Below are 16,333 nucleotides of genomic sequence, written 5' to 3'. Positions count from 1 at the left end.
GGGGTTAATATTTTTATTTAGGTGGCGGCGATGTTAAGGGCAGCAGATTAGGGGTTAATAACATTTATGTAGGTTGTAGCGATGTCGGGGGCAGCAGATTAGGGGTGTTTAGACGTGGTTTTTATGTTAGGGTTTTAGGTTTAAACATAACTTTTTCTTTCCCCATAGACATCAATGGGGCTGCGTTACAGAGCTTTTGTTTCTGCGATCGCAGGTGTTATGCTTTTTTTTGCCGGCTCTCCCCATTGATGTCTATGGGGAAATTGTGCAAGAGCACGTCAAAGCAGCGCTTGTATTTCGGTGCGGTATGGATCTCAACACCACCAAATCGCCCGCACAAGCCTGCTTTTTGTAAACCTGTAATAGCAGCGCTATAGGGAGGTGAAACAACGCTGCTTTTGTTTTGGTCGTTAATCTCCCTATAGCACTAAAAACTCGTAATCTAGCTGATAGTTATTAATATTATTATATATTGGTATTTTTACTGGTATTAAATACATCCTCTTTATATATAAGTGTACATACTATATTTTGTTTTAATTATTGATAGGGGGATGATTTTATCAATTTATCTATTTATGACCACATTTGAACTGTAGATCATAGATCAGATTTGAGAAAATGTGTTAAGTAGCAATGTTTCTTTTAAAGGAACACTATAGTCGTGTTTTGTGTTTTAGAATTGAAGCAATATTTCAAATTATTTGCATTAAAATATACATTTGTTAAAGGAATTTCAAATTGCCATTTGCACACTTTTTTTTAATAACAGCTTGGGAGTTGTTTATCTTCCCTTCTCTGGTGTGGTCACTTAGCAACAGGTACATATGAGCTACTGCATGTATCACTCAAATAATATGCAGAATGTTAGAGGGACAGCATCCAAATTCTAGCACCTATTGAGGTGTGGAAAAGCAGGCAATATGAATAATGCAAATATATTGCAATATTTTTTTTCCACTGTTTATAATTAAATCTGTTATAGGAAGTTAACATTTTGAGTTTAATTTAATATTAAAGTGCAAATTGTTGCTTGCAAATCACTAGTAACTGAGCTTATCAGGTTTCATAAGCTGTTATTATTTTATTCCAGAGACAAGACCCTGTAGGTTTTGATGAAGCTTTTGAAAAACTATCTAGAGATGTCCTCAATATCAGATACAAACTTTTGCCATACCTATACACATTAATGTTTGAAGCACATACAGAGGGCACAACAGTAATACGTCCACTGCTGCATGAGTAAGTAATTATATTAAAATAAAATATGACAGCTAATTTATTCATTATTATTGATGATGGCCTATCCTGCCTCTTTAATCTTCATTTAATTATGCCCATTTAAGATTTTACTGTTGTTGCTTTCTATAGCAACCAACAATGCTGATCTTATATATGTATACAGTATATACAAGAATCCTGTACACCAAGCCTCATGGCGAGCAGCTAGCATTTGCGGCTACACATTTAACATTTGCATGAATGGCTGTCAATTATCCTGATTGGATCTGGCAATTTTGTTAGCAAAGAGGTTAAGTAGCAGTGGACTTAAAGGAACATGAAAAACATTTTTTTTTCTTTCATGATTTAGAAAGAGCATGCAATTTTAAACAACGTTCTAATTTACTTCTATTATCTAATTTGCTTCATTCTCTTGATATTCTTTGCTGAAAAGCATATCTAGATATGCTCGGTAGCTGCTGATTGGTAGATGCACATAGATGCCTTGTGTGATTGGCTCACCAATGTACATTGCTATTTCTTCAACAAAGGATATCTAAAGAATGAAGCAAATTAGACAATAGAAGTAAATTGGAATGTTACTTAAAATTGTATTCTCTATTTGAATCATGAAATAATTCTTTTGGGTTTAGTGTCCCTTTAAGACCACTGAGGGAGCCTGAAACTCTTGGGCTGCAATAAATGGAGCCCAAAGAGAAGCAATAAGAACTGATTTATCAAGAGCATTGTCACAACTAATGGTGCCACTAACTGAAGTATATGATTTGTAATCTTTGTAATAAATTTTAACTACATGCACATGTATCGTCAGTTATAAAAAAATGTTTATTTTTACCCTATATATAGATTTACTTCAGATCGGGCTACCTGGGATGTTTATAAACAGTTTTTATGGGGACCAGCTTTTATGATCAGCCCAGTGCTTGAAATAGTGAGTATTTCACAGCTTCAAAGCATATTTATAATGAATACATGAGCTAAATTTGGGGAATAAAAGAAAAAAATGATTTGTCAATTCATGTTTTTTTTTTAACTACACTACAGAAGAAAGTTAACTTGAAATATGTGTGTCCAACTGAGTTAGGGCACTTGGTACATATTTTAGAATGCGACTTTAATTCCCTCGGGAAAGTAGTGTATTTTATTTCAAAAATTAAGAAAGGGGAAGAATAGACTCTCCCAACCAGGAAGTATAGAGAAATACTATCTACTCTTTCTGTATATCTCCTGATTAGGAGGGCACATTCTTCTTTTTTCTTACATTTTGTGATCATTTTTAGTAGATATGCACTTGTTGACTTTACTATAATTAATTTACTTATGAACCTATAACTCTCAATGTATCTTTGTATCCCTGTCATTGAATTTTATTTTCTCTTTTTTTCCCTCAAAGTTTGGTTACGTTTTGGCTCACCAAATTATGTGGGGGTTTTTTTTGGCAAATTATAGTAGTATTAATTTCCTGCTGTAAGTTGCATAGCAGAATATTTTACAAAACAAAAACTTTTTTCATATGATTTACTTATATTAAGTATAATTGACAAATACATTGAGTACAGATGTTTCTGTGAGTCACAGAAAATGAAGTATGTTATTTTTATATTTTAATAAGAAAGAAGAAAGTTAAGAAAAAAAAACTGTTTTGCCATAGTTGCATTAAGGCAGGGGATGACTGTTTTCAACTCCCATTGCAACTAATGAGAGTCATATAATATTCAGTTTAGCTCTGTTCACAAAGCAGTCTATATTAAACAAAAACTTTTGATAAGGTATTCTATCGATATATTGCACTATACTACTGTTAATAAATAAAATGTTTTGTTTTTTGTTAGTTATGTAAATCATATATACATTTAAATACAACTGTAAAGATCTTTAAAAAAATGTTTCTTTTAAAGTTGCTATATAAATAAAAAGGTACCTGTAAAAGCACCTATAAATATAAAAAATATAATAAATCCTAAATTATTTTATAATAAAGTAATAAAGAATTCAGTTTCTCAGCTGTGAGGATTAATAGTATTGTACTAAAAATAAAATAGTCAGAGATATTTAAAAGTAGAAGTATGATATCTACTTATAATAGATTTTAAGTACTGTAACTGGAGAGCGTGAACCCACCTCGTAGTAACATTATATATATATATATAAGTCCATTGGATCCCTTAGCAGTTAAGTAGATGAAAACATGTAAAGCCATATTTATGTAATAAGTCCACTGGATCCCTTAGCAGTTAAGTAGATGAAAACATGTAAAGCCATATTTATGTAATATTAATATTTAATAAAGTGCTATACTGTGTATTTACTGTAAATATTTCATATTCCATTGTTCTGCACATAGCAGAATGTGTTTTTAAATAGAAATTCCTATATACAGTATATCTGTATCTTTCATATTTCTGGTTAATTTTATAAATTTTATAAATGTCCACAAAATACCCCCAAAATCAAGTGCAATATATTTTATTTAAAAATAAAGATAGTAGCATCTTTATTTTTTAATAAAATAGCTGCAAATGGCTGTTTTTGGGGTCTAAAGGGAACTGTGTGTTCATAGTAGATATATATATATATGTGTATACTTATATACATATATATTTATGTGTTAATATATGTATATACACATATTAACACATTAATATATATTTATAGAAGTATATATATATATATATACATATATATATATATATATATATATATATATATATATATATTAACCCTTTGATGCCATCACTGCTCTACTTACCACCTGCACAAGCTCTCATGCCATGTCTGACAGCATGAAAATAAGGGTCCCATTGGAGCCTATAGAAACGCTTTCATGAGCACAATGCCTCCTAGCAATGCAAACGCGACTTAGTGTTCACTTTGCGCTAAACTTGTAATATCAGTGCACATTAGCGTGCGCCGGTATTACTCAGTGGATTGCTTATATCGCTTTCTTGAAAGCTATATTTAGCACTCCGTTTGTAATCTGGCCCATATTGTTCCAAAATACCATCAGATATATTAAAAATATGTATTTATGAATAAGTAGAACATATTCTGCTGTGTGAAGAATATTGGAATGTGAAATATTCATATTTTCATGGTGGGTTAGCACACTTGAGAATATGTGATTGTGTTTGCGTGCTAGTACCATCACTTGTTTTGCTCCATTAACTTCTATTGGGAAATACAATGTTGTGACTGAGCAGTTCAAATTCCACAGTTTAAGTATTGTTAAAATTAAGTATAAAAAGATAAGTCCTTTCAGTAGAAACCTGTAGTCACCATCTTGTTTTCAGATGATGTCAAATGTAAACGGTACTTTACCATATATTAAAAATAAATATAGTTAAAAACAATATTTGTCAAATATTTAAATTGATTTTTTTTTTAATTAGTACACTAGTACTGTTAGGGACAATCACAACAGTGAGAGTGTGAATCAAACATTCCCTTTAAGAGATTACTCTATGGCATTTGTAGAAATTGAGGTCCCGATGTGACTTTTCCTGCAGATCCCTTTAGCTGTACAGGATATAACGTGTGCGCCATGTCAACTGTAGACACCTATACAATAGGGAAAAATAGAACTTTAATGAGTAGATAACATGTGTATACACCTCTACAATGTCTCCTGTGGCTATTTCAGAGTGTTTTACACATGGTCAAAATGCTGGAATAGTTGCAAAGCTGTCCAAAATGACATTTTGAGGATTTATCAAGTGCCTTGAGGTGTTGAATTTGAAAGTCAAAACTAGCCTTACAAAAAGTCTCTTAAAAATGGATTGTGATTGCTTAGAACTTTTGGCCCCATAGGGCTTTTAGAGAGAATCCAAAAACATGTTTGCAGGAGAGGGAAAGAGATGAACGTGCACTATTGTGATTTTGTCATATAGAAAAGTGGCCTTTTAGGTAAAAAAAAGGCAAAACGCCATATACCAATAAATTATGGTTGACCCCTTAATTTTAAATAAATCGGTATACTATTTATAGGCTAATTTTTACTTTGAAAATTCATGTATAGCTTACATTTATTTATTGTGTAATATCCATTTAATGGCTCTTTCAGCTTTTCCATTCTGAATGCTACCAGTATTTTTAAGAAAAACTATACATGCTTAATCTCATTTCTTTAATTCTATTTTGTTTTAGAACAAATTATCTGTAGATGCATATATACCCAAAACTCGCTGGTATGATTATCATACGGTAAGCATAACAGACTAAATCTTATTTTGGCATTGCAATTTCTACACAACTAATCTTATTTAGAAAATATTAGTCTTTTTAAGGTATTGCTCCTTTTAGTCTATCTCTCTATCTATCTTTCTATCATCTATCTATCTACAGTATCTATCTCTGTTTATCATCTCTGTTTAATTCTAGCATCCACCGCCACTGTCTGCGGTATCTTCAATATGAAGCTTTTAACCTTATAAGTTAGCTCTTATAAATGTTTATATATGTCTGTTTTAAATATGAATCAGTTGATGTAGTCTATACCTAATTACAGGGTTTACAAGTTATTGATACAGGAAAATGGGTGACTTTAAACGCTCCACTTGCATTCATTAATCTTCATGTTAGAGGTGGCTACATCTTACCATGGCAAGAACCTGCTAATAATACTTTCTACAGGTAAGTACAATTAAATTACTTTATTACCAATTTATTATGAATAACAGTAATATACTAATGTCATTTTTTTAATTGTGGAAGAGGTTTTACATGTTTATGCAACTAATAAGATAATACATTTAACTTTGTGTAAAGTCATGTTGAATCCATTATTAATTCTAATTTTCAGTTTTAGATAATCCACACTTTTCCTAATACAGAAGACTTAAAAGGGAAAAACTAGACAGACTAAAATCAGTTGGGTTGATTCAAATTAGACCTTTTATTTAAATTGCAGTATTTGAGTTCTGTATTTTAAAATAAGATATTTCTTATGAACACAAATCTATATTTTAACAAAAAATATTTTAATTGCAGCCGTCAGAAATTTATGGGTCTTCTTGTTGCTCTGGATGACAATAGTCAGGCTCGAGGAAATCTTTACTGGGATGATGGTGAAAGCATTGGTAAGTTGAAGATACTAATAGGATCCATAAAAACACATATTTGTAGCTTCATAGAGGGGTTGGAATTTAATCATTGCATACACGTGTCAGCCAAACAGAGAAGAATATTATTAGAAGTTTTTTTGAAATACACTTTCTATTAGCAAAAATTATTCTAGTAAAAGCTACCCCTGTATCAGCATTAGCCTTTACTGTGCTCTTGAAACACTGAGCATCCAACCTCAAACAGCCAGCACCTGCTCAGACCAATTGTGATGATAAAAGTTCATGCATGTAATTGGCTAGTGCCAGGGCCGCCATCAGGGGGTGACAGGGGTGACTCCTGTCAGGGGCCCAATGGGCCAGGGGGGCCTCATGAGGCAAGAACTAAAAAAAAATATATATATTATTTAAAAAATAAATAAATTTGGCAGCCACCATTTGGTACTACAGCAGAGTACTAATTGAGCATGGGAAATGTTTTTACAAGGAGTAAAGTATTAGCATTTGAGAGGATTTCTGAGTGTGCACTAAGCCACTATGCACAGTGTGAGACAGACTTGGCACTTTGTTTGTACAGTGTGTGCCTGAGTCAGACGGCAGATCACTTTCATTTGCAGAGGAGGTAGGACTTATTTAGCAAATGTTTTTTTATTTCTGTGTGCAATTTTGGATTGTAACTTTAGTGTGGTAGTAGTTGTATGGTGGGACCAGGGGTCTATAAAAACAAATTTTTTTTTAGCAGCAGTGTATTTATGATTATTTGACAATGCTTTAGAAATTATATATTTAAAACCATGCATAAATATTTCCTCCTCAATACACCAATGGTAGGTGCCCTTTTGGCAGATATGCATTTTATATATATATATATATATATATATATATATATATATATATATATATATATATATATATATATATATATATATATATATATATATTACATTCCTGTTTACTGCCCCTTTATGCAAGGACTTTCCAGATGCAAGGAGGCATTTTAGCTAAGATTTTTACATCTGCATAAAATGTTATACTCTCAGACTAAGATTTGAAATGAGACAGGTTAACTTAAAACTGTTCAGTTTACACTACAGCTGACTTGATTTTGAAATACATACCAACAAGCCTAAATCCTGCATTTAACCAGATCTAATGGTATGAGTACCACAGCTTATGGTTCCACCAAGACCATATAGAGTATAGCCTTTTTAAAATCCTTAAGTACAGCTGTCAGATGGGAACATTTGGACACTATATTTGAAGCGGTGCTCTTGGTTGGGGAAAATGGGGGAAAAAACAAACATATGTCAACCTTTTAAAAGTACTTTTCTTCATCTAGCCATCTACCCAGATCATTAATGTACAATTTTGAATTCACAGAATTATTTTTGTTTGCACATTTAAAAATATGATCCTTTAAAAAGTGATCTTTTAATTTCTGCATTTTTTTATCATGCATGTCACACAATGTTGATTTAGGGGATGCAAGGTGCATAAATGTTTCCTCCTGTGAGTGTTTATGTGGGTTTCTGTGTTTATGTCTTTGTGCTTTGGTTTGTATCTCTATGAGTGTGTATGTATTTTTTTCTGTGGGTCTCTCTGTGAGGGTGGGTGTGTATGTCTTTGTGCATTTTATTTGGATGTCTGTGAGGGTGTGTGCATAAGTCTTTGAGCTTTTTCTATGGGTGTCTCTGTGAGGGTGTGTGTATGTTTGTCTGTGTATTTTCTCTGGATGCCTCTGTGAGAGTGGGTGTGTATGTCTGTGTTTTCTGTGAATGTCTCTGTGAGGGTGTGTGTGTGTGTATGTATGTATGTCTGTGTTTTCTGTGGATGTCTCTGTGAGGGTGTGTGTTTTTTCTGTGGATGTCTCAGTGAGGGTGTGTGTATGTATGTCTTTCTGTGTTTTATGTGGTTGTCTCTGTCTGTGTTTCCTTGGGTGTATGTGGAAGTTTGAGTTTGTGTTTGTGTGTGTGTCCATTGTCTGTTCCTTTTTAGTACATTTTGACCTTACTACTGATTATTCACATCTTTCTACAGACTTTGAGACTAATGAGACCTTTCTGGAAGTCACCAATCCATCATTTAACCTTTAAATTATTGTTTAGGCAGTTCAGGGCCCTTCCTTTCAGCCACTGCATGCTGTTGTCATCATTTAGTTGGCATCTTCCTTTACAAAAGATAATCAGAACTACATATTTTGTTTTCTAAATCTCCTTTTTTTTTTTTTTTTTTTTTTTTTACAAAACTTTAGTCTATCTCATTACTTGTCAGGTCAATGTAAACAAGTGTTGAGTGTCTGTGTCTGAGTGTGTTTCTTTGCATGTCTGCTAGAGTGTCTATATGTGAATCCTTATGTGTGAGTGCGTGTTTCAGTGTATGAGTGTGTCTGTGTGATTGTATGTTGCTACCTTTACAACATTTCCAAGTTTAAATAGACACTTAAGAATAAAGTGCATATACGCTTTAGTCACTTGGTCAAAAATTGCACATGTCAAAGGGGGGGGGCCCTGATTAATGGTTAAATAGGGGCCCCAAAATTTCTAGTGGTGGCCCTGGCTAGTGCTCCAAGTATTAATCTGCTGCTTCTTCACGCTGTTTCATCCTTGTGCAAGCAAAATGTTCCCCTCCAAACTAATGCTTCTTCTCATTGGTACCCAGGAAAGGAGTGCTCTACCACAGATTTCAATGAATTCTCATAGATACCCAGCTCCTCACACTCAGAAGAGTGTTGAGATAACAAAAACAGACTTTATTCTATCCTCATAAAAACATTACACAGATTCAAATGCGCTTGTATGATCCTACATCATTTCCCAATGACTAATTGATAATGCAGGTTGTTGTTTTTTTTACAGGATCATTACTTTGTGCACATATTTTTCTATTTGTAAAAAATGTTTTGAAAATCAGTGCATGTCCAATATTGTAGGATTAATTCACTTTCCATTATTTAAATTATGAATCAAATCAACATTTTATATATTTTACATTACAGATTCAATAGAAAGTCAAGGCTATTACTTAGCAACTTTCACCGCAGATAAGGTATGTGCTGTTTTTCTTACTGTAGATGTTTTTAGTTTAAAAGACAACAATCATTGCAGTAGACTAAACATCTTTAAAGCAATAATGTGTTACATATAATATGATATGATATATACAGTTTGTTAGTTTTTTTCCTTTGCTTTTGTTTAATGGGCATAAAAGTGAAAAAAAGTTCTTTTGTGTATAAAAAAACATGATTGCTTGTATATAACTATGTGTTTAACTCTTGCAAAGACATTATACACATAGGCCCAGATTACAAGTGGCGCACTAATGATAGCACAAGACAAGATGCGAAGTATAGAAACTAGCGTGCAACTTGACATTATAAGTACATGGTAAAATAGATTTACTAGAGAAGGTTTAGCTGGGCCGACATTGCTCTAGCGCACCCATTACTTTCAAAGGATACCACAATTATGTAAAATATTGCTGATATTACAAGTTTAAAGTTATAATTTGCACTCAAATGAAAGCACAACTAGCACTAGAAGAATTAGCACGACGTGAGACCTGAAGTATAGAGCAAGGGTTAAAGAAAATTTCACAAAACACCTGTAAAACATATTAAAATAAAGTATTACACTCATATATCCATATTTTTAATAAAAAAGATAACATTTATATTAAAAAAAAATGTTTTAAAAGGGTTAAAAAGGGATATGGTATATGTTAAGGTGTTTGACTTAAAATTGCGCATGTGTGTGTATACCCTTTCAATTCAAATACCTTGAAAAAATATATACTTTTTAATACATTTAATTTTTTTATGTGTTTTTAATATAAATACCTGCAATTCCTAAGTTACTCACCTAAAAGAAAATGTTATTTTTATATTAAAATAGACTATATATATATATATATATATATATATATACATATATATATATATATATATATATATATATATATATATATATACATATATACATATATATATATATACATATATACATATATATATATATATTTATATATACCATATACCATATACCATCAAGCACTGTCAATCTCCCAGTAATACATTGCTGCTGCTGAGAATGGGTGCATAGGCTTTTCAACTAAGATAACAAAGTAAATCTATAATAGATCCCATAAAAATCATATGAGCTTGAATTAAACTAATTAAGCAAACAAATACTATTATTTGAATGAGCATGGAGACATTTTATTCAAAAAGCAGAAAAGGACTTTAAAATGTTAAATTTGTAATTAGAATCAACCAGTGTGAAGAAGTGAATTTAAATACAGTTTAGAATATATACTGATAAAAATATATTTATAAGATTAGCTGTGGGTAGATGGTTTTTAAATAAGAGTAATATTGGTACAAATTGAGATGTAGGTATGGAAGCTTTCAGGTGGGATTGGTGAATCTAGGGTGAACCATTCAGGTTAAATTCTGAACAATGCAATAATTAGGAAGAAGCAATGCTAGGTTGAAGGAGGGATTTTTTTAAAGGGTCATGAAACCCAAATGTTTCTTCAGAATTGCGATAGAGCATACCATTTTCAACATCTTTCCAAGTCAAGTGTATTTTCTATTTTGCTTCATTCTTGTGATATCCTTAATTGAAGGGCAGCAATGAACAACTGGGGGCTAGCTGAACACGTCAATAATCCAATGACAAAATTTATATATAAGCAGCCCCCAATCAATAACTAGCTCCCAGCTCTTGAGCTTACCTGGGTATGCTTTTCAATCAAGGATACCAAAAGAACAACAATTTTGGGTTTTATGTCCCTTTAGGGCATTAAAGCATAAGTGGATTTATTCTTGAAAACTGTAAATGCTGGTAAAGATAAATCAAAGAATTATAGTGTTTATTTGAAAACAATTCTGTATTGCAAAAATATTTAAAATTCCAATTTGGAAAATTGGTATCAAAGTAATTTGTTCTATCTTTCTATATTTTCTATATTCTCTCTAAGTTAAATGTTGCCTTCAAAATTGTAAAATATATAACATTGTAAATATTCAGTAGCAGAAAGTAACTACTATTAAGGAACATTTGTGCTGTCATTAAAATTGATTTGGACATGAAGGTTGATGTCGACATGCATCTTGTCATAACTTATTAACTATAAAAAATACTCAACAATTATTGGGCACCATTTATGAAGCTTCATAAGTAGTCTTAAGACTGTTGCTACTCAGCCTCCCTGCTGCCTCAAAGGTCACACAGTTAAATCATCCTTATCAGACCCAATCAGGATGATTGACAAGCCCTGCTTTTGCATTTTTGGTTGTGCTTTAATAGGGGCATGGCTGAACAAGGAATTGCCGTAATGCCTGGGTAGACATGGATCCCAGACGGAAATCTTGTCCATTAATACTATGATAAATAGGGGTCACTATGTCAAAAGTCAACAAAAGTTAGCACTTAATTAAAAAAAAAAGTTTTTAGATACTGAGGGAATGTGATGATGTTCCACAGGCTCACGGGAAAAAGTTTGAAGACCACTGCTCTAGAGCAACAAAATCCGTTCTTTATCAAATAACTGTTAATTTAGGAAGGTTTGAGAACTCAATATTTTGTCTTTGCTAGTTGTGCTGTTTTATATCTGAAAAAACACATTCAGATTGTTGGTCACTTCATGCTATACTACATATAATAGTTGTATATTTACTAGTAAGTGCAAACTTAGAAGTCATTTTATTGCACTGGGAGTGTTGATATTTTGTCTCCAAATCCAAGTTCTTCGTCATTGCATTTTATATAACAGAGTTAAAGGGACATAAACACAAAATGTTTCTTTCATGATTCAGATAGAAAACAACTTTCCAATATATTTCTATTATCAGTTTTCTTAATTTTCTTGTTATCCTTTGTTGAAAAGCAAACAAATAAGTTCAGGGGTGTGCACATGCCTGTAGCACTATATGGCAGTAGATTTGCAACAATGTTATCCATTAGCAAGAACATTAGTTGGCAGCACTATTTCCTTTCATGTAGGGCTACAGACGTGCATGCTACCTATCTAGATATCTCTTTAACAAAGAATAACATGAGAAATAAGCAAATTGATAATAAAAGTAAACTGGAAACTTTTTTTAAAATTGTATTCCCTATCTGAATCATGAAAGAAAAAATGGAAGGGGTTCATATCCATTTAATGAGGAACTGTGTAATTTTCCGCCACTGTTTCCCTTTAGAAATATCTTATGCTCTCTTTTGCTTCACTAGAATATTGTGAGGAACCAGATAACACACAATAATTACTTAAATGATTCAAACCAACTTCATCTTGGCCATGTTTACATCTGGGGGACTGGAAAAGATACAGTGAAAAGTGTTGCAGTGACGTACAATGGTGTTAAGGAAAATATTACACACTTTACATCTGTAAATGAGGTATGTATATATAAAATACATTTACATACTATAATTAACTATACATTTGTATGTCAAGTATTTACCTTTGTGGGTTTAGCAATATCAATATAGATTCATATATTTCTATACAACATTTATCACAATTATTCTTTTTTCAATGCATATATACAATATATATTTATTATTTAAATGTTGAGTAGATAAATCTAGGCTGATAAATTAAGACAACCGATAGTTCATTTTTCTCAGCCATTACAATATTTACATATATATCATTCATGCACCCAAGGGGTTGTGAATTTTAAAGGGACAGTTAAAATTAAGCATTCATGATTCAGGCAGAGTCTGCCATTTTATGAACCATTTAATTTTATTTCTAGTAACACATTTGCTTTGTTTTCTTGGAATCCATTGTAAAAAAATAAAGCTAGGTAGACTGATAGGATCTTAGGAGTGTGCTTGAGTCTTTAGCATTCTAGAGGCAGCAGTGTTTGCAACTATGTTTAATAATGCTACAAAATTATGTCAGATGGCTAAAGACACATGCACGCTCCTGAGCTCACCTAGGATTTTTCTTATGCAAACAATTACCAAGATAACTAAGCAAAATTGATAATAAAAGTAATTTGGAAGTTGATTACAATTTCATGCTCTAACCAGTCAATTTTAAGGGACAGTCTAGTAAAAATGAAACTTCCATGATTCAGATAGCACATGCAGCCTTAAACAACTTCCATTTTACTTTTATCATCACATTTTCTTTGTTCTCTTGGTATTCCTTGTTGAACGCTAAACCTAGATATGCTAATTTCCAAGCCCTTGAAGGCCGCTCTCTTATCTCAGTGCATTTTGACATTTCTTCAACGCTAGACATGGCTAGTTCACGTGTTCTCACTCCTGTGGAGTTATTGGCTAAAATGCAAGTCTGTCAAAGAAACTGAAATAAGGGGGCACTGGCAGTATGCAGAGGTAAAATTTATATTAAAGGGACATTCAAGTCACAGTTTAAATGTACATAGATTAATTACATTTTTGAATAGTAACATATTTGCAATATACTTGTATTGGCAAAAATGCTTCTAGAAAAAGTTATCACTGTTTTAGTATTAAGATTTTTCTCTGCACAAGCATGTAAAGCATAGCTAGATATTCTCAGTGCACCCACATTTTAAATACTACAGCTGCTCATAGCATCAGTGGGGCTTGTATCATGTCAGCAATTAACAAATTGAGTCATTACCAGATGCTACAAGCACCTTAGGCTTTCTGTGCAAGTGCTGTGTTTAAAATGCTGGTTCACGGTGCATACGTAAATACACTTTTAAAACAGCTATAGCTTTTATTAGAAGCATTTTTGGTAATGCATGTATATTACAAAATTGTTTCTGTTCAATACAGAAATGCATCCATGCGGATTCCAATATTGGCTGGAATATCCCTTTAATATAACCTTGTTGGTTATGCAGAACAGGGGAGTGGGTAATAAAGGGATAATCTATCTTTCTAAACAATAGAGATTCTGGAGTCAACTGTCCCTTTAAGTTTCATGCTGATTTTACTGTCTCTTTAAGTATGAAATGTCAGTAGTCATTTAGGATAGAAATTGGATGAATATATAAATATATCCTTAATGGTTTTCTTTGTCTCTTTTTTTATTGTTTTAGGTTCTACAGATCCATCTCACAGACAAAACATATAACTTAGCAAAAGAATTTCAAGTTGAATGGCAAATCTAAAAGGGATTTTTTTTTTATTATTTCTTACGTCATTAAATTATCAGGACCTTGGAAAATATTGACTTTTTATATAGTTAATCTTTCCTTAGATAGATTTTTTTTATTAACCATTTCGCCCTCAATTTCTAAAATTTTCATTTAACACATATATTGCTTAAACTTAAATAAACAAGGAAAATAAAAAGTTTATATATTTGTGCACATTGTATGTTTGACACACTTTGGAAAATAAAGCTTCAATAAATTGTTAATCTTTAAATTATTCTTTGAAGAATAGATGCAACATATCTGCTATTGCATATATATATATATATATATATATATATATATATATATATATATATACATTCTCTTTTGATTGAGTGCATCTTAATGACAATTTCACCTCTTCTTGAAAGGTACTTTCATTGCACTCAGTTGTGTTTGGTGTTCCATCTTAAAGAGGGCAGTTCAAAACAATGTCAGGAAGCAAATGGACCGTTTTGCCCTTAATAGAACAACTTAATATTGCAAAATAATTTGCTGATGACATATTATGCGTTACCTAACAATATACAGCTCAGTTATACCAGTGCATAGATATTGTTTATACCCTCAAGGATTCCAGAGTATCATTAAACTAATATTTCACATCCCTATGGGTGTCTAAATACTTAGATATAATAATTTTGCATTCACACAAGCTTTAGATTAGTTCAAAATATGTCTTTTTGCTTTCATATATATATATATATATATGCAATTAAGAGGCACTGTGATGGGAGCCAAATTTGCCCCCTCGTATGCCAACTTGTACTTAGCAGACTTTGAAAGTTTAATTATTTTCAGTGAGAACAACATCTATAAGATTAATACCAAATGTTACACTAAATTCATAGATGATATTCTACTTTTTTTGGGAAGTATCTATTGCCACCTTGAATGAGTTCATGGAACATCTTAATGACAATACTGGTAATATACGTTTCACTTATAATATGTCAGAAATAAGTATGCCATATCTAGATGTATTATTGACCCCTGATCAATGCAATATAGTTACAGAGGTATATAAAAAAGAAATAAGTGGAAATACTATATTGAGGACTGATTCATTACATCCACAACATCTGAAGAAAGGCATACCTCAAGGCCAATATATTTGGTTGAGACGCAACTGTACAAATTTAGAATCATAATGTAAACGTGCCAATGAATTAATAATACGTTTAAAAGATAGGCGGTATAACCCTCAACTATTGAATGATGTTTCTGAAAAAGTAGCTGATTTGAATAGAAATAATCTATTAAAGGATAAAATGAAAAGTAATTCAAGTTATGGGAACATCAATTTTATAACTACATATAGTAGACAATTTAGTAAAATCTGTGAAATAGTTAAAAAGAGACTACCGATACTAGAAAAAGATTTTGATTTCCAAACAGTCTCCATTTATTGCAAATTTGTTTCAAGTAGAGCGGAAACTATTGGAGATAGAATTGCTAGAAATTTTGCAACTAACACAAACAATAAAAAAGAAACTAGACACAGTAATTGGCTTTCCAAAAAAGCTGGGTTTTATAAATGTGGAGGAAAGCCGTGTAAAAGTTGTGGCTATGCAATAACTGGAGACATATTTACATCAACAAATACAGGTATAACTTACAAAATCAGGAATATAATCAATTGTAACTCAACAAATGTAATATACCTGATAACTTGAGGATGTTGCAATTTTCAATATGTTGGACTCACTTCAAAATTTCTGAAGGACAGGATTAGGGAACATCTGCTTTCATTAGAAGCAGATGTTCCTAAGACTCCAGTGGCAAAACATTTTGCCAAACATGCTGGGGGTGCAACTATCTTCAAGTAAAAAAAAAGTCTTCTGGATTTACACTCTAAAAACAGGACATCCTATAGGTATAAACAAAA

At 32.0% G+C, this 16,333-nt stretch overlaps 1 protein-coding gene across 1 annotated transcript in view; it reads left to right on the top strand.

The window, feature by feature from the left end:
* Window positions 1-14,669, top strand: part of MGAM (maltase-glucoamylase) — a 300,259-nt gene extending 285,590 nt beyond the window's left edge. Inside the window, exons 64-71 of the mRNA XM_053710109.1 lie at window positions 1,094-1,242; window positions 2,089-2,173; window positions 5,386-5,442; window positions 5,747-5,871; window positions 6,229-6,317; window positions 9,295-9,344; window positions 12,533-12,700; window positions 14,347-14,669. Coding sequence (XP_053566084.1) covers window positions 1,094-1,242; window positions 2,089-2,173; window positions 5,386-5,442; window positions 5,747-5,871; window positions 6,229-6,317; window positions 9,295-9,344; window positions 12,533-12,700; window positions 14,347-14,418 — 795 coding nt within the window. The 3' untranslated portion in view covers window positions 14,419-14,669. The remainder of the gene's footprint in view (window positions 1-1,093; window positions 1,243-2,088; window positions 2,174-5,385; window positions 5,443-5,746; window positions 5,872-6,228; window positions 6,318-9,294; window positions 9,345-12,532; window positions 12,701-14,346) is intronic.
* The last annotated feature ends 1,664 nt before the right edge of the window (window positions 14,670-16,333 follow it).

Source organism: Bombina bombina, chromosome 4 (genome assembly GCF_027579735.1).
Source record: "Bombina bombina isolate aBomBom1 chromosome 4, aBomBom1.pri, whole genome shotgun sequence".
Lineage (NCBI taxonomy): Eukaryota > Metazoa > Chordata > Amphibia > Anura > Bombinatoridae > Bombina > Bombina bombina.
This window is presented reverse-complemented; position numbering and strand designations above follow the sequence as displayed.